General features: G+C 36.3%; 1 protein-coding gene across 3 annotated transcripts; it reads left to right on the forward strand.

Moving 5' to 3' along the window:
- Positions 1-649: 649 nt before the first annotated feature.
- On the forward strand, positions 650-21,495 carry Cisd1 (CDGSH iron sulfur domain 1). 3 transcript variants are annotated; one of them, XM_063239520.1, is made up of 4 exons: positions 650-1,209; positions 7,481-7,575; positions 8,658-8,863; positions 17,232-21,495. In XM_063239520.1, exons 1-4 carry the CDS (start codon positions 848-850, stop codon positions 17,319-17,321), a joined length of 753 nt encoding a protein of 250 aa, XP_063095590.1. In that variant the 5' UTR covers positions 650-847; the 3' UTR covers positions 17,322-21,495. The 3 variants fall into 3 exon arrangements, with proteins under 3 accessions (XP_063095590.1, XP_063095591.1, XP_003474037.1); XM_003473989.5 differs by lacking the exon at positions 7,481-7,575 and having other exon boundaries at positions 1,020-1,209; XM_063239521.1 differs by lacking the exons at positions 7,481-7,575; positions 8,658-8,863.
- The last annotated feature ends 597 nt before the right edge of the window (positions 21,496-22,092 follow it).

Below are 22,092 nucleotides of genomic sequence, written 5' to 3' on the forward strand. Positions count from 1 at the left end.
CAGTCCGCGCGGCCGCCGCGCGTCAGCGCCGCCCGCCCTCCCGCCAGCTTCCGACTGCGCGACCGCGGCCGCCGCCGCACCGAGCATGCCCAGAAAGCCGCCCGACGGGACCCCCGCGGCGGGGCGCGCGGCGCGGCCCGGGGGGTATGGCCTCCTGCGGGGTTGAGGGTCTTTGTCCCCGCAACTCAGGGGCTGGCTCTACTGAGCGTGCCTCCGAGCTTCCCGGGTAGCAGTCGCAGAACCTCGGGCTTCCAGGTGTGAGGTGCTGCCAGTTACTGGGAGAGCTGGGAGTGGGCGCAGAGCAAAGACAGGGACCTTGGGAGACGTCCCTGCTCTGCAGTCAGCACTGTGCTCTTGCCCTGCGCGAAGCACGGCTCCGAAACACACTTCGTTAGCCCCTCCCAAACGCTGTGTCCAAACTGCGCTTACCAAAAAAGAAAACAAAAAACCAAAGTAACCGACACTAATTTAGGGAGAGCGCTCTTGGGAGATAGAAAATAATCCTAATAGTTTTAGCTATTTTTGGAGGGAGGCACGTTTTTGAGGGAATGAGCTACTCTCCTCCCTCCTACCGTCGCTCTGGACCTCGACAGCGCAGGTTCCAAGGTGGGTGACTGGGTCAAAGGCAGAAGAAAGGGACGATGCACACCAAGGGCTGCGGAGGTTTGGGGATGACATTCTGGTTGATACCTGTGTGCCTTGTCGGGTACGTAAGAAAACTAAATGTGTCCCTGCGTAGAGTTAGACAAGAAGTGAGCAAAAGGATTTTAGGCGCCGTCTTAACCGGTTAAGGAAACAGACCTACTGACAACAGCCTTCGACCAGCAGAGTCACACACCTGGAAGAGATGGACAATCTGACCCGCACGCCTCGTTCCCAGAGCCCCGCCCCTCGGAGTTGCGCAAACTCAATCGCTGCCTCTAAGTCTTCCTGCTGCCCCGCCCCCCCGCGGCTGTCAAAATCCGAACTACACTTCCTTAAGGCCGGGGCCACAGCGCCGCGCATGCTCAGAGTTCACGAGGTGGATCGCACACGTGCTTCCAGCCTGCCGCGGCGCCTGCGCAATAGCGACCCGGAGTCTGTGCCCTTAGGACGCTTTTGGTACCTTGACTCCAGCTGTCTGCGCGAGGTCATTTGTGCTCGGCGGCTTGTGCACACGCCTTGCGAGCGGCGGCGCCATGGGTCTGACTTCCAATTCCAGCGTGCGAGGTGAGGGGGGGCCTGGAAGCTCGCGAGGCTTGCGACCTACGCACCGGTTGCAACGTCTGAGTATCCTCTAGGCTGTTAGGGCGGTCCTGCGCCGCGCCTTGGGTCCGGTGACCTTGAGGTGCCGAAGGGGACGCTTGGGGGCCTGGGCTGAGCGGGAAAGGGGCGAGTCAGGGCGTGGATGAAGAGTTTCACCGGGTATAGTGATTGTCCAGCTCTACAGTCCACGTTTCCTCCAATCATCCCAAACCTAGGACCAAATAATGATTGTACTGGAGGTTCTTCTCTTTCACTCCCAAAATGCTTCTGCGTCCTTAAGTTGTAGGACCTGGGAGAAAAAATGGAAAATGAAGTAAAGGGGGAAAAAAGTCTCCTTTCTTACGTTGAAATCAACGTGGAACCAAAAAGTCAGTTTTCGCGACCCTGAATATTGCATGACTAATCACATCTTTCTTTCTTTGTTTGTTTAAGGTGAAACAATACAATCCGAGGTCCTCATTATACGCAGTTTTTTGTTGTTGTCTTTCTAGCATCTGACGTTTTTTGACAGTAATCCAAAACCATTTTTTAAAAATCAAGTTCATTGATCTTTCAGCTTTCTCAGTCTTATCTTGTGTCAGAAGCTAGGGTTTGGAAGAAAACAATACTTTGCAGAAAGTTGAATTAAGAGAACCTAGAAAATGTATTTAGTGTGGAGTTTCAATTTACTCGCAATTCTTAGTGATATTATAATTGATAATACCATCTACAAGCTGTAAGATATATGTGCTCTTTCTGCCTAGTTATAAAACACCACTTCCCTGGGTTTGGTTACCTGTAACTGTAGTTGCCTAAAGGACTATAGTTGTCTAATGGTAAAGAGATTGTCCGCAAATTAATTACAATTAACCCCCACTGATTCAGTAAAAGTAGTACTGAACATCTGTAGTGCCAGGTTCTCTGAGAAGTTTCTGTTAATCTGAGCCTTAATATTCTAAGAGAAATTCTATAAACTGGAGAGTTCTGCTTCTGTTAAAATGTACTTGACAGAGAAAAAAATAACATTTCCAAGTTAGTAATGATAACAAAAAATTATTACAAAATTTACCTAGACGAATATTCATCGTAGGGCTCTTTTGAATAGAGTCACAAGATGCATTTAAAATAGGGAGTGATTTTGGGTTAAACTTTGAGGGTTAAGATTATGGAGTAAAATTAAATGAGGATTGTGCTGCTATTTTAAATTTTATAGGACTGTTTGCACATGTATCAGTTGTGCCAAAAGACTTCACAATACGTTTTTGATTAAAGTATGGAATTATTTTGTGTAAGTGGGCACTGAACTCAAGTTGCATGCTGTCAGAGTAGGATGTAGATGAACTCTTGGGAAGTCTTACCTCTGTTCGCCAGCTAATCTTTCCTGCAATCAAGGTGAGGTTTTTTGGTTTGGTTTTTAAATCCCACAATAGAGTTCAAAGATGACTTTCCCATTAGTTTACCATTTTCCATGGGGAGCATATCTGTGAAGCATGTTATTAACTAAAAGTGCTCAACTTTTTTGTGTGTAGTAACTATTTTTAATGTTTAGTTCTTAGAATAAGTTTGTTTTTTAATGTCATTTAGTTGAAGGAATATAAGACATTTAGTTTTCAAAAGAATCAAAAGTTTGATTCTACTCTTAATTTTTAATCCTATTTTTAAACCTTTTAATACCACAAGTTGAAAATCAATTTAGATTTTTTTTTTTTTTTTTTTTTTTTTTTGTGGTACCAGAGATCGAACTCATGACCCCGAGCTTGCCAGGCAGGCACTTATGCCGCTGAGCTAAATCCCCGGACCCAATTTAAATCTTTTAATTAAGGGGAAGATGTTCGCGTGTCTGCTCAGTTAAATAAATTCATGATTATAAACTGCCTAAAATGGAAGGTGACGATATTAAGAACTGTGTTCAAGGGAAAGTAAAAACTGTGTACATGCATAATTCTTGTAACAGGAAAAACTAATGGTTGACTTATCAGTAAAAAGAGAGATCAGGCCAGCACTAGGGATCAGGAAAGGCAATGAGAATGAGTGATTAATACTGAAATCCTATCAAAGGTCTGTATCCCTTTGGGAGCTCTGGATCCTGGTTTGGTTGAAGAGAGGATTCGTTCACTGCAGTTTCCACCCCAAGGTGGTCTTCAGTGCCCACTTTCCCAGTCTCTTGTGACTCTTCTTCAGGTCTCTGTAGGTGACCTCTGATTTCACTGTGCTCCTTAATGCCTACTGTGGGAGTCTATTCCCATCCTTAACCTCTTTGCTGTTTGCAAGACATTGAACTCTCAGGCCATTTTCCCGCCATAGCCTCCGGATACCATTTTCTTCTGCTTCCTTTAACTCTTGCCTTGCTGATACTTGTTGCTTTTGTCTTTAAGCCCCTCAAACAGGTTCTCGTCTCTTCAGCCTAAAAGTCACTTATAATTTACGCTCATCTTTAAAAAAGATTTCCTTTTTTAAGTTGACTCTAGGGATTGAATTCAAGATCTTTGCAGTGTGTATTTGTTTTGTTGTTTTATTTTTCGAGAGAGACAGGGTCTCCTAAATTGGAAAATTCCCTAGGCTGGGATTGAACTTGAAATCCTCTTACCTTAGCTTCCCAGAGTGCTGGAGGTTACAGACATGTGCCACCATGCTGGACCTTTTGTTTTGTTTTGTTTTTTCTTCTCATCTTTATTGGTTGTGGTTATTCTTTTTTTTGTTTTTGTTTTTTTAGTTGGGAAGATGGGTGCTCTTACTACCTATGTTATGGAAGCTGGGCTGATCTCAAACTTGAGTTCAAGTAGCCTTGCTTCATCAGCCTCCTGATTACAAGAATGTGCCTTAAGGACATACTTGAAAAAGGCTTCCACAACCTGCCTTCTTAACCTTCCTTTCCCTCAAATCATGTTTTCCACAAGTTTTACTTGCAAGTTACATAGCTATTTTACCTAAAAGTTAAATAGGAATTTATCTGTATACGTTGTGTTTTGTTATCCATACAAAACTCTGATCATTACAATGCATGTAACCCAAACTGCATCTCACAAATTCTTATTCTGACTTTTATATGCTTGTGCATTTTATTGAAACTAAGGAATAATTTTCCGGTTCATTTAACCTCAACATTAATTCAGTAAATTCGCTGATCATCAAAAGTAACTACGTACAAGACTATTTTCTGAGAAGGAATATACAGATCATAGAAAAAAAGCAGTATCTCCTATAGGTTATAAACAGTAGTTAGGGTGGGATTCAAAGTTATAGATAAAAGAAGATTGGAACTAGGTGAGGGTAAGTCAGGGTTCATTTTCATGCTTCCTGTGTGTGTGAGAGAAATGGTCTGTATTTAAAGAATTTTGTGTGTTTATTTTTAACAAATTATGAAGGGGGCAAAAAAAATCAGTTGGTTTAAGAGCAGTGCAGTGATAAGGTGGACAGATGGGCTTCCAAGGGCAAATTAGTCATCCATTATTTCTTTCTGTTCAGCTAACATGTAATGCTAGGTGTATGCCAGACCTTGAGAAAGATGTTACCAGGCATAGTCAGTACAACCCGCCTCCCCAGAGGCAGGGGTGTCCACACAGCTCCTATCCCAGCTTTTCAGAGACACATCCCAATTTTGTGGCAGTTCATGGTAAGAGAAGGCAGCGTACAGTAAAGGAGTTAAAAGAAAAGAAAAAAGATATCTAAATTAAAGCAAAGTAATCCTCAGAATAAAGAAAATTTGAGGACTGGTTTATAAATAAGAGGGTATGGGTTTGGGACCAAGTCCCAAGTTTTCTGTATCTCTGAACAATTTTAAGAGAAAAAAACTTAAGTTATACAATAGCAGGTCAAAGGAAGAGTAAAAAAGAGGGCATTCACTTAGAAATGTTACCGTTCTTAGATGGAGTGGAGTTTGATCTAATTAAAGGAAAAATTATTATGAGAAATGTCGATAGAAAAGAAAAAATGAGGCAGAAATAATGCTCCAGATTTTGAGGCGTCCCAGTTCTGATCCCATACCAGAAAGTTGCCCATATAAAAAACAAAAACAAAAAGAATCTTAGTAAAATTTGTTTTTGCTTCTAAGAATGACTGTTTATAACTGTGTAGCTACTTACGATTGAATGTTTCTTGGGTTGTGTATTTTGTTTACTTGCTGGGATTTTTAATTCTTTCTGTATCCTAATTGTTGATTTTTGATTGCCATCATTTTGCCAATCTCTATAGTTCCTTTTTCTTTCTTTTCTCTAGAGTTGTCAGTGGCATCTGTAGCTTTTTGCCAGAAAAAGACTGATTCAGGTCACAGTAATGAAATGATAAAATAGCAACATTTTTCTTACTTCTGGGAACTGTTAAATTTGTCCATAATGAGAATGGAGAATTAGAATTTGAGAAGAAGAAAAAAATGAATTCTTTTCTTAGGTCCTTATCTAGGTCTGTGATTCTAAAATACTCATCGGAAGAAACAAAGTTAATTTTTAGCACAAATAATGGTATTATGACATTTACTTTAGGATCTCTTTGTATATGTTTTCAGTCCCTGGGGGTCAGCTACTCTTGGGTGATATCTAGATTCAACTCCTTGTCTCTAAATGATTCCTGTGGTGGTGCTTCTTTACGGTGGTGCTTCTTTTCTGAGTCAGTTCTGTAATTTTTTTCACTGTCTCAAGGGGAAAGCCAGGCATGGTGACTCACTCCTGTAATCCCAGTACTTGGGATGCTGAGACAGGAGAATTGTTTGGAGACTAGCCTGGGCTACAAAGTGAGCCCAAGGCCACCCTGAACTGCGTAGTGATATCCTGTCTCAAAAAGACCAAAAAAATAAAAAACTTTTTAAAAATGTGGAGGGTTTGGGGGGAATCCAGATGAAGTAAGGTTTTGTTGTTGTTATGTTTTAAGTCACCATAAGCATTCAGTTGGTAATATCAGAAAGGAAAATAGAACGTTTTAACAATTAAGAAAGTTTTTTTGAATCTATTATGTGTATCACCTGGAAATTCCTATAAGATTTTTCATATATATATATATATATATAAAATGAGTCAAAGTACTATAACTTTAAAAACTTTAGTCTATAACTTTAGTCTATAACTAAAATCAACAGTAGTTAAGGAGTTGTTTTATTGGCCTTTTGGGATATTGACTGTTCAGTTTTTACTAAAGACAACATTCAGCAAACATTGTTGGGCATGTACTTTGCAAAGCAATGTTGTAGTTTGTTTTAAAGCAGCTGTTAGCTAAGAAATAAATTGCTATAGCTTCTTACATAGGCAATATTTTCTCAACAGTCCCATGGCAAATAATGTATCTAAAAAGAATATCACAAATCAAACTGAAAATCACAGCATTGCAGTGATTACAGTTGCAGCCTGCTTACCACAAGGCAGTGCAACTAATCTGCCTTAAAATTCAAGAGAAATTTGTACAAATGTGTATTTTAAAAACGTCCAGCTGGGCTTCCCATATTCCCAGCACTTAATAGGCTGAGGCAGAAGGATCACTGTTGAAGGCCAGCCTGTACTACGTAGCAAGACCCTGTCTCAAACAATAAATAAATTAATTTAAAAATCCTTGAGGGGTTGTAGTGGTGTGCCCCTGTAATCCCAGCACTCTGGAAGTTGAGGCAGGAGGGTCACAGGTTTGAAAACAGAAAGACTACATAGCAAGGTGAAGTCCAGGCCATACTGCACAGAGAAACACTGTTCAAAAAAAATTGTGATCAGGTTAAAGATTTGAAGCTCCTGTCAAGTGACGGATTGTCCCAGTGATGAATTACCTGGAAAGATCAATTGTTAACATTTTTATTTTAGCAGGTATAGCAAAGATAAATGGAAATATGAGGGAAGGAAAACAATCTAAATTACAAACAAAAATACTGTAGTTGAAAATAAAACTCATACAACATGCTAACTAGGAACAGTTGATAAAAATTAAATTATTAAATAAACTAGAAGACCAAGATAAAAGTAAGTAAGTTTGAGAGTAATGATTCCTTTCTATATTAGAGTTTTTTTTAATTGAGCTCCAATTTTATGTAAGATAGTATTTGGTATGGTGATTGATCACATTAGTAAAAGAAGAAATTTTACTGAAGAGTGCCAGTAAGCCATACGGGTAATTGTTCATTATGAATTTTTATTTGGTCTTGGAATGTGTTTTTTGTACTTATGTCTCTAGGGCTTTACTTGATAGTCTGGGAACTTACTTCAAACGCTGTGAAGATCTGGTTTAGGAAGTGCTGGGCATTAGTCCAGTATGTTTGTCCTGACCCCTGTTCAACTTCTTCCTGCAGCCCGCTCCATGCTGGGACTAGACAACTCTCTTCTGAGGCTGAGGCTAAGCAGATTATGCAGAATTTCCTTCTCTCCATCATTGCCTGGACCTGGGGTAGTTGTTAAGCACTTGGGTTTCTAAAGCTTCCTTTACAAGCTACACCAAAAGAATAAACAAATGGCCTGTTAATCCGACAAGCTTTATGATTATTATGAGAAAGTAGAATAATACTAAATTTAAAGTGGGATTTGTAGGGAATGACATCATTCACTTATAATGGAAATTTAGAATTAAGTGAGAATGTTGACTGTATATGCATTAATCGTGTTTTATATAAAATTAATATTTTTTTATTTGTTTTAACTGGCATTCTGAAATTTTAAAAAACACTTTTGAATGATTTTTAAATCCAGACTCCTGCAGTGTTTATCATTTGAATGTTTCGCATTGGGTAGTTTTGTCCCCAGTAATACAACAACAAAAAAAAGTGGGAAGAGTTATTTTGTTTTATGTGTCCCCCTTTTGTCTCCCCCTTTAGATACTGTTTTTAGTTGTGCTTTATGCAGTTGTTGCCAGACTTCTGATAATCTAAAACACTGTAAAGTCACCAAAAGAGCTTACTACTTAAATGAACTTTGATACTATTTTGTTAACATAATCACCTGATTTTTTTTTTCTCATTTATGACACAGATTTTTGTTTTTCAGTGGTTTTGCTTTTTTTTTTAACCAATACTTGCTGGCTGACTTTTTTTTTTTTTTTTTTTTTTGTCTTTTTCCTTTTTATCTGTACCAGGGGTCGAACTCACGACTGCCTGCTTGCAAGGCAGGTGCTTATGCCGCTGAGCTAAATCTCCAGCCCCTTGACTTGTTATTTTGAAACTATGAACATTTTAAAAAGACTTAAATAGCCTTGCTTTTCCTTCTGTTAGAGAAAATAACCTTTGTTTCCCTTCTCTAGCTTAATTTAGCTGTCATCCCTCAATAGAAAATACACAAATGCTCTAAGAGCTGGAGAAAGTCTTACCAAAGACCTATCATTACTCCAGTGTGCTCTGGTCATTTTGTTAACTTTGAAAATCTTTGATTGTTAGGCTGTTTGAAATTCAAAAATCGGATTTTTGTGTACATTTGTGTTAGATGATTAGTGTATGTTTTGGTTTCCATAATTGCACTTCTTTTCCTTCCCTGCTGTAGTTGAATGGATTGCAGCAGTGACCCTTGCTGCAGGAACAGCTGTAATTGGATATCTAGCTTACAAAAAATTCTATGTTAAAGATCATCGCAATAAGTCTATCATAAACCTTCACATCCAGAAAGACAACCCCAAAGTAGTACATGCTTTTGACATGGAGGATCTGGGAGACAAAGCTGTGTACTGCCGTTGTTGGAGGTCTAAAAAGGTGAGGAAAACAAATGTTTCACACACGCCATTTTTAATGTAACATTTCTTTTTTATACCATTTTATCCAACTTTATTTTCAAATGTTGTTGTTATCCCTCTTTATTTTTTTCTAATTCTGTTAAATATATTTACTGAAACCACTATGCAGTAAAATTACATCATACCCTCCGTGGAGTTCAGGTAAATTTAACCATATTCTTGTCCAAAGGAGATAAAAAAGTGTCTAATGTACTCTTAGGATTTCCTCAAGTGGATTCTAGCTTCTGCTGTCCTACTGTCCCAGGTTATAGGAATATCTGAACACAAAGAAAAACAAAGATGTCAAGTCTTTTTTTTTCAAAGTCCATTCTAGGACAATTTTTAGAAATTTCAAAAGAAACTCTGTAATAATTATTCTTATTGGCAGATATCCTAAGCTCCCTTTCAGCTGCAGCTCCTATACTTAAATAACTAACTTAAGGTCCTTAAAAATCTTACTTTCTTTTATAAGTATTATATTTTATAAACTTTCTTGTGGCTGTATCACCTATGATACGTTTAGACATGAAGTAGGGCAGTGAACTAAGTAAGATGTCAGAATCCTCCCCCCAGGGTCAGCTTGAAAGAATTTATATACTGAGTTCAGAGTGACTGATGTATTGAGAAATGTTTTGTAAAGACGGTGTGTACAGCCACTAAAAACATTCAGGTAAAATGGATTTCACAAGAATGATACTAAAATGCTTTAAAAAATAAAACAATGAAGTATTATATCTGGATTACCATTTAGCTAAGTGATAAAAAGCTTGCCCAGCATGCCTGAGGCCTCTGAAAAAAAATTCATTTCTGAAAACAGTATACTGGAGACTTCTTCCTACAGTGGAGATCCATTTTCATGACTCCGTATTATATATATGAAAGAAGCTATGGACTAGATATTAAAAATTGTATTTCACTAAACCATTTCTCCCTATATATAAAACTTAGATTATGTCTAAAAACTGCTTACTGAGTGTATGGAATACAAACCACAATTGTAGGGCTGTTACAACAAATTGTACCTAAAGAAAACCATTGTTCATTTGGATTTGAAATTGTTAGTAGAAGTACTCATGAAATCACTAGAAAATAATTTCTTAATAACATTCCATACACTAAACTTTTCTTTTTTAAATGTCCTTATGGTAAGCTATAGTCTCTTGTTGCTCACTAAAATGAAATAATGTATCTAGAAAGTGTAGAATTTGTGCCAGAGTATCAAATAGTTCTCTATTTTATATAGCTTTTGTTGTAGAAAATTTGGTTCACAAACAGAAGCATTTGACAGAATTTTATTTTTCTTTGCAAGCTCTGCATCCGGTGACAAGCACAATTATGGCCATCTTTTCAAAAACTGTAAAACAAATTAAGTTTTGTGAACCAAGTTACCACCATGTATATATACTGTAGGAGAAAAGTTAAATAGTAATAGATGTGTTAGATGTATACTTAGTACAAGTGTTTTAGATAAAAGGAAGGGTTTATACCATGGACTAGAGTTTTCTAAGAAGGTTTAGTAATAATATTTGAGAGTCAAGTTTGCCCCTGAAAAGATTGATGGCATCTGAATAAGATACATTAAGGATCCTTTTTCAGAAACAAGAAAATTTGTATGAAGAAAACAGATGAAGACTTTAGTCTGCTCCTTGCATCAGGTCCTCTTTCTCCAAGAATGTGTCTAAATTGAAGAAAAGCTTGAGCACAAATGAGAATTTGTACTTCCAGACATGAAGCAGAGGGACTGTGGAGAATATCAGGCACACAATTATGATCATATACCAGGGTGCCAGCTCTGAAAATAGAAGGAAAAAAACATGAAAAATTTTGAGGAAGAACCAACCGAAATTAAGGCAGAAATACTGAAGGATCCAAGCATATGGATAAGAAAAGGATTACGCTATTAACAGTAAAAAGGGATTCAGAATGAAAGCCCATTTCTCAGGGCAGTGATCACAATTCCAAAGAGTGGATTTGAGGTGACAGTTGAACAGAGGTGTACAGCAGATGAGCCAAAATGTGGGAGTAAAGCTGAGGCCTCAGGGTTGCAGATAGAGATCAGTAGAACTGATGAGTCAAGTATAGGAATGCAACTGATCTGTGATACGATAAAAATTAAGAGCTCAGTATGAAATCTGAGAGAGTTTTCCACATTTGAGAAAGAGTCATAGCCATGGAATGGGCCAGAGGTTAGAATGAAGCCAAAAATCTTGTGGGTTCAAAGTGATAAAAAAATTTTCAGAGATTGGATACTAAACGTTGGCCTGTACAAAAACAACCAGGTAGACTGTTGGATGAAGCAAGTAGGCAGTTGATCTTTTGATGTCATTTCAACACGAATTGGAATTAAAGATGCGCCCAAGCAGATTATAATATTAATTACTAATAAAGAAATGCAGAAATTTCAGTTAAGTACAGTGAGTGGAAAGAAAACAACAAGGTTGCCACTTCAGTGAACTGTAAGGCATGACTTTGAGAGCCAGCAAAGAATGTTTCCTTTGGTTAGGCTTCCCAGGAAGTAAAGTGTCCAATAAGTAAATATGAACTTTGTTAAACTAAGATCTCAAGTATTGCAGGAAGAATCACAAATGGACACAGTTTTAGTTGTTTAAATATTTATTAGATGTTAAAATTCAACAAAACATTCCAAGATTGTCCTTTAATTTTACAGTTTAGAATGTCCAGATGGTTAGACGAGGGATGGCCATTTCTACAAGTAGACTTTAAGTAGAAGGAATGTCAGAATCAGACCAGTTATTTTATTTTCATTTTTCTCAGTGTCTTTTGAGGAACAGGGAGTTGGAAGGTCTTTATGCCATTTAATGATCATCTTTGCATCTAGGATTTAGCAGTTCCAAATTTTCACAGAATCTTGGGCACTTGTTATGCCTGCATGGACCTGTTAAAGATTGACTTGGAATATTATTCAAGTGAATGAGTGTTTTTATTCTTCAGATACCTTTGGAAACTCCCCACATCCCTGAGGTTATCACAAAGTGCCAAGTCACACTTTTACTTAGCAGTTCACAAAAGACATATAATTAATATTTTTGGCTAAATGATCTGTTGGGGTAGTGTTCAGTGACTTTCAGCTCATTCAAACCAGATGTACCTATTTCTAACAAAATCTAAATACTTTTTTACCAAGCAAGAAAAATTACATGTAACAGAACTTTGTTCCCTTCCACATCCTCTTTTTTGTTTTGTTTTGTTGTTTTATTTTGTTTATGGCTCTTCAGATTGAACCTAGGGCCTTGCACATGATACACTAGCACTGTATCCTGGCTGCATTTCTGGACCTTTTTTCGAATTTTTGAGACAGTTTCACTAAGTTGTCCAAACTGACCTCAAATTTGGAGAATTCCTGTCTCAGCCTCTAAGTAGATGTGTATCAGTCCTGCATTGAGGTACAAACACCCCTACCTAATGAATCAGAGTATAATTGTATAATTTGCACTTGTTAATATACCCCATTCCTTCTGTCCCAGGCTTGGTACACCCTCTTATGTTTCAGAAACTGTATCACCACAGAGCTATCCATATTTAAATTAACAGTGAAAAAAATCTAATAGAAAGGAAATGATTAAAGTGACTTCCAAAAAAAGGTATTTGAGACAGTGGTGTCTAGAAAGAAGGTGGAAGGAAGTGAAAATAAACATATTGATGAGCTTCAGCTTTAAATTGGAAGAAATAATCTTACTTTCAATATAAGAAAATATCCCAGGTGTGGTATCACATGCCTATAATCCTAGCACTTGGGAGACTGAGGCAAGAGGATGACCATGAGTTTGAGGCCAGCCTGGGCTACACATTGAACTCAAGATAGCCTGAACTACACGGTGAGGCCTTGTGTCAAAAAAACAAGACAACCCCAAAACCTGTTAAGAATATGAGCAGATTGCATTGAAACTCCAGGGTCAGCCTGGACTGCAGAGGTAACACTCTGTCTCCAAAACAGAAACACAAAACCAAGAAAATAAACTAAGTTCAATGTAAGAAGAAAGAGTATGCAATACAGCCTTGCTAGATTCCCACCTCCCTACTTACCTCAAAGGACATGTAGAATTTTTTCCTTGCATTTGAATGATGGTGGTTATAGGGTTGCTTCTGTTTTAGTAGATACGAAAAGAGAGAAAATGAATCTCTGTCCTATTAGAAATAATGAGTTTATTGTGACTCTTGTTTCTTCATAGGAATTACATTTGATTAGATTCCTTGGAAATCTATATAAGAATGGTCTTGTAAAATCATAACTTTCTCTTTCTGGCTCTTTAAATTCATTATCTAATTTTTTACTAAGTATGTTAGACCGTTATAAAATGTCATATTGTTCTCTGTGATAGTACCAAGGATTTCATTGCCTTAGTTTTTTTTCTCAACAAAAGCAACCATGTTTCTCAGTTTATGTAATGAGTCAAAATGACCCCAGGCAACTTCCTTGGAACAGAACCTCCAAACTATTACATGTATAAAGTTTACCGAAGATCGGGGGGAAAAAAAACAAAGTTCATAGAAGAAAGATCATGTGTTGATTTTTTTCAAATTGTTTTAGGTAGAAGAAGAGATAGCTCAAGGAGGAGCATTTATTTTAAATCACCTTAAAAACAAGCGACTTAAGATGTAGGAGTCATTCAGTAAACAAATTTTGTGTTTTTTATAAAGAGACTAAAATGTTACCATTTACTGATATTTTTCTGTTAAATTTTTATGTCAACCTCTTTTCTCCCTCTATGTCTCCAGTTACAAAGGTTTCTAATTTTCAAGTTGGGTTGACATAAAAGGATATTTTCTGGATTTGCAAGAACCTGTCTCAATTTGATTCAAAAACTTGCTCCAAGATTTGTTAATAAATACTAGTGTCTTGTAATAAATTTGATAGAATTTGATAAGAAAAAAAGAAATTAATGCTTTGTTTAAATTGCTCATTTTGGCTCGATTGAAAGAAGTTTTTAGATTTTTTTATTAAAATGAGAAATCAGTAATAAATGAATATAATCACATGAAGTTTAGGATAAGATTCTGATTTAGGGCTGCGGATGTAGTCTAGTGGAAGAGTATTTGCCTACCTTGCACAAGGTCCTGAGTTCAGTACTCCATACCACATATGTGCTACACACACATACAGATTCTGATTTAAGAGTCATAAATCCTGGGCTTGTCAGTGGCATACATGTTACTTGTTTTTCTTTTAAGACAAAAGGTTAATTCATGAGGTTTTTTTTCTAAACTAAAACCTAATTATTCAGGTTGAATTGCAGTGTTGGCACTTTATGATAAATCAGTGGGTTTTGGGTTGTAGCTTAAGTACTCAGTCTCTAAAAGTTGGCCATCTTTAGGTTAAGTGGTATAAAAAAATAACCATTAGAAGATTGCATCCCCAGTACCCTCACAAAAAGAACCTGTGTTAACGCCCAAATACTTTTTAGTGTTTAGTTTATATTTAAAATATTAATGGTTTATATACTTTAATGTATCATAATTAATAGCCATGATTACTACTCACTAATTTTCAGAGAAGTATTTTTTGTTTTTAAGACTATGAAGAAGCATGCCAGGGATTTAGCTCAGTCATGCAGTGCCTGCCTGGCAAATGTGAGGCCACAAGTTTAATTCCCAGGACCCCCAACCCCCAAAATGAAGGCTGATTTCAGTCTTTAGGCAGAAGTGGATAACTGAAGTATAATTTTAGACATTTCACCTTAATATTTAAAAAACTAGATTTCTCTCCTGTCTTGATTCTACTGTATTTGTCTAGGAAAATAATGTGCAAAAGTATATTAGGTTTTCTAGAAATAAAAAGATAAAAACTAAGTGTGCCATTTCAGTAGGTTTTTTTCATTTTTCAACTAGCCACAGGGGAGAACATCTGTAATCATGGCTCCTTGGAAGGTTAAGACAGGAAGATCTCTAGTTTAAGACCACCCTGGACAACTTAAGTAGACCCTATACTGAAAATTAAAAGGGCAGGGATATGGCTCAGTGGTAGAGTGCCCGAGTTTGAGATGCATTACTACAAAGGAATGTTACATTTTTCAGAAATGCATTTTGTAACCTGCATGGGTAAAACTCTAGAGTGCAATGCTTTGAATGTCTGTGTGATTTTATAGAAATAAAGTTATTTACAATGTAAACTTTTTTCTCACTATGAAATCATGTTTTTGAAACATGCTGTACTTTGAAATGCTGTCCTTTGCTGTGGGATACATTTCAGTCTGTTTTTATGACCTCTTTGCTCATCTGTATCTTATTAAAAAAAGAAAAAGTATAAGCTTCTGTACATAACATTCACACTTCCATCTGCTGCTAGATTTATATCTAGAAATACATGTTGATACTTTGAGATATTCTATAATTTTTAATTACTTTAATGCCTTTTAGAATTATGTACAGATAGAAGAATTAAGATTTAATGTGAGCTAAATATTATTTTAACCTCAGGATAGAGGGTTCTGAATATCATAGTTTTAGATGATATATAGATTATCAAAATTGAGGTATCTGAAATTATTGTTCTTCACTTTGAGGGGGGCTGGGAATCAAACTCATGACCTCACACTTGCCAGCCAGGCGCTTATGCTACTGAGCTAAATTGCCAGCCCTGTTTTTCACTTTATTGAGGTGATTATTACCGCAAAGTACAATATTCCATCACTTTATTCCTCTAAGTAAGTTCTTTCAATGCTGCAGTGTACCTTGTATCAAACTGAAACTGCATATGTAGGTGCACTGAAAACATCAAGAATAGTACCAAGATACTCTGCTGGCATAGAAATAAAATGTATAAGTACAGAAGGAAAGAAATGAAGCATTCACTAATAATTGGAATCCCTAAATGTAAAATACAAAGCATCATCTGAAACATTATAGAATTCTTGTACTTTTAGTTGAATAATAATGAGAATATATTTCCAGAATGCAAGGATATATAGAGAATGTGAATATTCAGATATGAAACCATAAGAAATATAAAATAACAAAAATGATCTTAGCAGAATATCCCTGAGACATGAAAATAAAAACTACAAGAGAAATAAGATGTGCCAAAAAAAATTCTCAAAGCTTGTCTAGAAGAATAAGTAAAATTCAGTAACGTTAGCAAAAGATAATGAATGAAAACTAGCCCATTTTAAACAGTTATCTCACTGTGGTAGGCTGATCAGTGTAAATAAGCACTACAAATAAGCACTTGCATAATGAATTTATTTTGATAGAATTTTGAATAAAGGCATGACAGTTTTCAAACTGTCACAGGCTATAATATATAATAGTGATGCAATAGGAAGGATTTTAGAATAGAGTCTCTCAAAGTATGCTCTACAGAATGGTATGGTAGTAAACATCAAAGTTAAAAGTGTCTATAGACAACTTGAAAAATTATGGGTTAAACTAGTGTTTTTTACAGTATGACTTCTTTTAAAACGTATGTTTTCTAACCAATTAAACTGAAGCAGAATATCTTGCAGGATTTCATCTTTGAAACACACTGGAAAACACTGAGAAATTTAGTTTTGTTCCTTTCTTCCCTCCGCTGGACACCAAAATGGCACTTACTCATAAAATGTTAAATTATGAAAAGGAACGAAAGTTGGAAACTTATATTAATCACATTTCTAAAGCAAAAATTCTCAATGAGAGGCTGGGGATTTAGCTCAGCAGCTCAAGTATTTGCTGATAAGCATGAGATCATGAGTTCAAACCCCAGTACCAAAAAAAAAAATCTTAATGAACCATGTTTAAAAGGGAAATATTGGTATAATCATATGAAAGTAAAAAAATTAAACATACTAAAAATAAACAAAATGATAATAATGTGGAGAACAGTTTGCTACAAGGCTGATAACAAAGGAATCATACACAAATATTTTTAAATGAGTGAATTTAAAAATCTTATAAATAGAGTTGTGGATAAATAAAAGCTCAGGGACATAAAGCTCTGGGTTTAATCCCCAACACACAGAAAAACCTTAACAGAATAAACAACAGACCTAATTCTGTATAAAACGGGTTAGTACACAGGCTTGGAAATATCCATCATCAAATACAATAATAAAGTTGAACTAATGATCTATATATTATCCTCACAGGATTTCTTCCTCTTAGCCTATGTACTTTATTTTGTTTTGTTTTGGTTTTGGTACCAGGGATCAAATTCACGACCTCACACTTGCCAGACAGGCATTTATGCCACTGAGCTAAATCCCCAGCCCTCCTATGAACTTTATATATGCCTATATAAAGCAGCCAGGAAAAATCATTTTAAGTTACGATACATGTAAGTTAGTATCACTCCCCACTTCACCAAGCATAATATTGCTTTGAGCATTAAACATTTCACTTCTCTTTCTTCCTAGTTCCCATTCTGTGATGGATCTCACACAAAACACAATGAGGAGACTGGAGACAACGTGGGACCTCTGATCATCAAGAAAAAGGAAACTTAATTGGACAGTTTCGATGCTAAAAGTCAACTCATTGTGATGTTATGTGATTGTTTAATCAGAATGGCTACCACTTCTGTCTGATTCACCCCTCCTGGATTCTAGATGTGGTATATTGCAAATTTCAGCTTTCATGTTCATGGCATTTGCCTTACTTGTTGAAACATCGTGGTGCACATTTGTTTAAACAGAAAAAAAAAGGAAAAAACCAATTTCATGGCTTGTGGGTTCTTTTAGTCTTGTCAGGATCCGTTTCTTCACATTTAAGATATGGTGTTAGAATATAGTTGTATCTTGAAGTTAACATTAAATTATTTTCAAAGTCTTATATATGCAGATCCTACTTGTTTGAAAGAAAATTACTCCCTTTTCATATTTCTTAACCTACAAGATAAATAGGATATGATTAAGTTGCATTAATTTCTTAATACAGTCTAGGAAAACCCTGTTATGACCATGATTTTCTTCTTGCATTGGTAATGACAATAAGAAAATGTGGTTTCTGTGTCTTCAAAATTTTCAATTAGAATGGACTGTGAATATTTTTTCAATTATAAATCATCCAGGTTAGTAATAAAGGGGCAGCAACTTCCTTGTGTTCATCTTCATGAATATTAAATTGGTCCATTAAGGAACCAAAAGTAGAAATTTAGATCTTGATGATGATAGATTTAAAGTGACCATGAAAAGTGTCTTTAAATGTAATTTCCAGGATGCTGGCCCAAGGAGTGGTCAGCCCTCCAAACTAAGGATATGGAAGGAGACCAAACACATGATCAGTCCTTTGATCACAAGGCCACACATCCATGACAGAAATAGTAGTCACAAAGTATGCTCACGGGCGTGAGAAAAAATTTTATTTTCCACATTGGATAATCAAACACATGACATATAATAGTGAAATTATTTTAGAAATTTAAAAGAATTAGATATTTTAAGTGACTTAATACATTTTCTTAAAAGGAAAAATTTGAAGACAATTGCATCTGTAATGCTCTGCAAAGACTCAGCAGAAGCAATGGATTCATTACTGATTCTAAAAAAGAAAACTGAAAACTAAAAATGATTAGATACAGTAAAAGAAGACAGAAATAATAGGTGTTAGAGTTTTATAGATGAGAAGGAAAAGTCATGACAGCATAGATAATTTGGGCAATCAGGTAATTTGACATTGATAGAACAAGTAAACATTTCCTTTAGTACACTTGCATTCTCAGTAGTAGTTGATCACAAAATTCCAACCATGGGTGTCATAAGAATCAAAACAGACTGCAATATCCCTACATCTGTTCTGTGCTGTTTGTTCATGCAATGCAAGCTTCAGATATGCCAGGCAAGCTGTTTACCACTGAGGCCCCAATCACAGATATATTTAAAATACATTGTTTAATGTATTAAATAGGTAGTGGTTGCTGCTAAAATTATGCACACTTGTTTTAAGTAACCTGTGAGACTGCTCTAGGTGTGTTTTTAAAGAATATCTTCAGTACAAGATCATGAGTTCGATCCCCGGTACCAAAAAAACCCTACAATCTTCTTCACTTAGGTTAGAATTTTTCACTGCCAGCCCCCAGTTTTTTAAGTAATTATGAATGATCAGCCTCAGAGACCATCATCATTTTAAATTTAAAGGTTGTTTTAAAGAAAAATCTGTAAACCTCCAAAATTTCTGAAGCATTACAGTATACAATAAACTATCTTTAATTTAAAATTATATTGTTACACTTTATTTTTAATTTAAAATTATATTGATTAGTGGGAAGGGGACACCTAGCATCTGTTCTCAAACTATTTTTTCAAAGGTATAGCTTTGTATGAGGCTTTGAGTGGGGGAATTTGGAAGTGATCACTACAATGGAATAGAGATCTCGATAGTTAAAAATGATTAGGTAATTGCATTTTCAGGGTCATGTTAAAATCTTATCATATGCTTTTGAACCAATTTGCTCTATGATATTAAAACATTTACATTACCAAAATTTAATAAGTATGGTTAATATGAGATCTTTTACACAAACATTGTGTGTAAGCAGGGGGCCATGTCACATACCTATAAGGCCCCGGCACTTTAGAGGGATGATACAGAATAGCAAGTTTGAGGTCAGCTAGGGCAATTTAGCAATTTAGGCAGACGCTGCCTCAAAATCAATACTTCTAAACTAGGGCTAGAACTGTAACTTAATGCAAAGACTCTGGGTTCAATCTGCAGGACCACAAAAATAGAACTGCAATTATTGTTCTAGTTAAATACCTTAAAGCTTCAAATTGCCTTTTATTTGATTGTTAGACAAATGGGGCTCCAGCATTTTTTCTGTGCATCATTTATGTTCCCAATGATATCTGCAGCAAAATTTTATGCTAGGATAAGAAGTTTCTGATGTAGACAAGCTTGTTCTGTACATGGAGCAACACATTGATTAGCCATCTATAGGCCATGTAATTAAGTATGAAGCATGTTGGAGAATTAGAAACTGACAGATTAGATTATATAATCTATGGTATAAGTTACATAATTGTAATTTGATTTGGGATAATTATACTTTATAAACTATGGCACCTATATTATGTATATCCAGTGTTTTTTACTATAAAGTAGATAAAATTATTTTAAATTCATTATGGAAGTATCTGGTTTGTTTGAAGATAAACATTGACTAAGGTTCCTGCTTAGCAACATGTATAATGCTTGAGTATCTATGAGGGTGTATTATTGTACTGGCTGCCAAAAGCTGTGCTTGATTTTTGGGGTTTTTGTTTTATTTTGTTTGCTTTGTTTTTTACAACCCCCCCCCCCTTCGTAGCTTTTTAAACTGAAGCATCTGAACTCAATGGCATTTTAAGCATTTGTCCCCAAATTCTAGGACAAGATTAAAATTTTCTACTATCCATGGTGGAGTAGGCTAATGGCTATCAATTTGATTGTGTGTGTGTGTATGTGTGTGTGTGTGTGTGTGTGGTGCTAGGGATTGAATCTAGGGCTTTAGCATGGTAGGTAAGCAACAGTGCTACATCCCCAGTCCTTAATTTTTTATTTATTGTTTATTTTATTTTTTTTGAGACAAGGTCTCACTATGCATTTCAAACTGACCTTGAACTCACCATGTAGCCTAGCCTAGCCTTGAACTTGTAGGCAATCTCACCTCAGCCTCTAATGCTGGGATACAGGCATGCCCCACCACAGCTGACCTGAATTTAATTTTTAAAAATGTTTCTAGCTTGTATTAAAATATTCTTTATTCAGTGGAACACTGATATTACATTTGCCTTAAATATCTTTTTTTTAGCAAAATGAATCGACAGCCATATATTGATGCATACTGTTTAAATGCTCCATGAAATTTGCAAGCCTAGGAATTACCAGGCCAAGGGCCAAGTCATTTAAGTCCTGAGTAATGTCATTTTATTAAAGTACTAACATGGCTTCATTGATTTTGACAGTTTGTATATGTGCCATTTTCATATCTGATAGCAATGTGGTGAGGCTTCACAGAAAGTGATTTTTAAAAAGTTTTTTTTTTTTCACATTAACCATCGTGAATCCAAGTAAAGGACAATGCCAATCTAAATCCCTTCTCAACCTATAATTGTGAATGATTATGCAGTATGAATATTTGCAATGAATAATGGCTGAGTATCAACTTTTCTTGAGAAAAGGCTGTATATTTTTACGAGTTGAATAAATTGGGTGGGCTAGTGGTAGAGTGCTTGCCTACCATGGGCAAAACCCTTGGTTCAACTCCCAGAACCCCCCAGTTTCATAAAGAAATTGCAAGTTGAGGGCTGGGGATTTAGCTCAGCGGCATAAGTGCCTCCCTTGCAAGTACATGGTCATGAGTTCAATCCCTAGTATCAATAAAAAAAAAGAAAAGGAATTACAAGTTGCCAACAATCATGCTAAATGTGAAAGGCTAGTAATAATTTCCATCATTAAATCAGTGAAAAAATATAAAGTTAAAAATTACAGGTGTTTAGATAACACGATGGTGTTATCTTTGATATATCTGAACAACAAAAAGGCAGTTCAATCTCAAAATGGATTTGAGAAGGCAAGCTTAGAAATGCATCATTATACCTGGCTCTAAGCTTTTATTTTTGTTTACTTATGTGTTTCTCATAAGCTTTCATGATGCAGATTCCCTCTCGTTTTGGACAATAAAATTTCTTCACCTTCATCTTACCAACATTACTTAGTATCCTTTGTGTGAAAGTGTTCCTATTTCTTCACTCTGCACCCCTTCCATCAAAAAGCATTTCAGTTTTCACTTAGAACAACCTCATCCCTTTTTTTTTTATTTTGTTTTTCTTAGAATCCACAGCAACTTCGTACTGTGTCTGCTTCAGTCCTAACCCAGGACGCCACCTAGTGTAGAGTGCCTGATAATGAGAATACTAACTAAAAGTGACATTTTTTAATTTCACATATTCAGTATAGGGAATTGTTTTAAGTTCCTGGTTCTAAAGTATCGTTGTATCCTTGTAAATTGGTCACTCACAGATATTTTCATTTCTGACTTCTTTATGATTTTTTTTTGAGACAGTGTCTCATTATGCAGTTCAGGCTGGCCTTGAGCTCACTTTGTAGCCCAGGCTGGTCTTGAACTTGCAACAATCCTCCTGTCTCAGCCTCCCGAGTGCTGGGATTACAGGCATGAGCCACCATGCCTGGCTTCTTTATGCTTTTGACATCTCAATTGAGATATCTCTGGCAATGTTTGAAGTCTCACTCTTGTTTAACCCCTGAAAAGCAAAATAATGTTTCTAATTTTGGTTATTA

Source organism: Cavia porcellus, unplaced genomic scaffold (assembly GCF_034190915.1).
Source record: "Cavia porcellus strain 051 isolate PalLab524CR breed Dunkin Hartley unplaced genomic scaffold, mCavPor4.1 scaffold_28, whole genome shotgun sequence".
Taxonomy (NCBI): Eukaryota; Metazoa; Chordata; class Mammalia; order Rodentia; family Caviidae; genus Cavia; species Cavia porcellus.

Bases quoted from the DNA above. Each gene is read 5' to 3' on its own strand.
- Cisd1 (XM_063239520.1), top strand. From the start codon at position 848: ATGGACAATCTGACCCGCACGCCTCGTTCCCAGAGCCCCGCCCCTCGG. The intron at 1,210-7,480 runs GTGAGGGGGGGC...TTCTTCCTGCAG, and splicing joins TTCCAATTCCAGCGTGCGAG to CCCGCTCCATGCTGGGACTA. The intron at 8,864-17,231 runs GTGAGGAAAACA...CTTTCTTCCTAG, and splicing joins GTTGTTGGAGGTCTAAAAAG to TTCCCATTCTGTGATGGATC.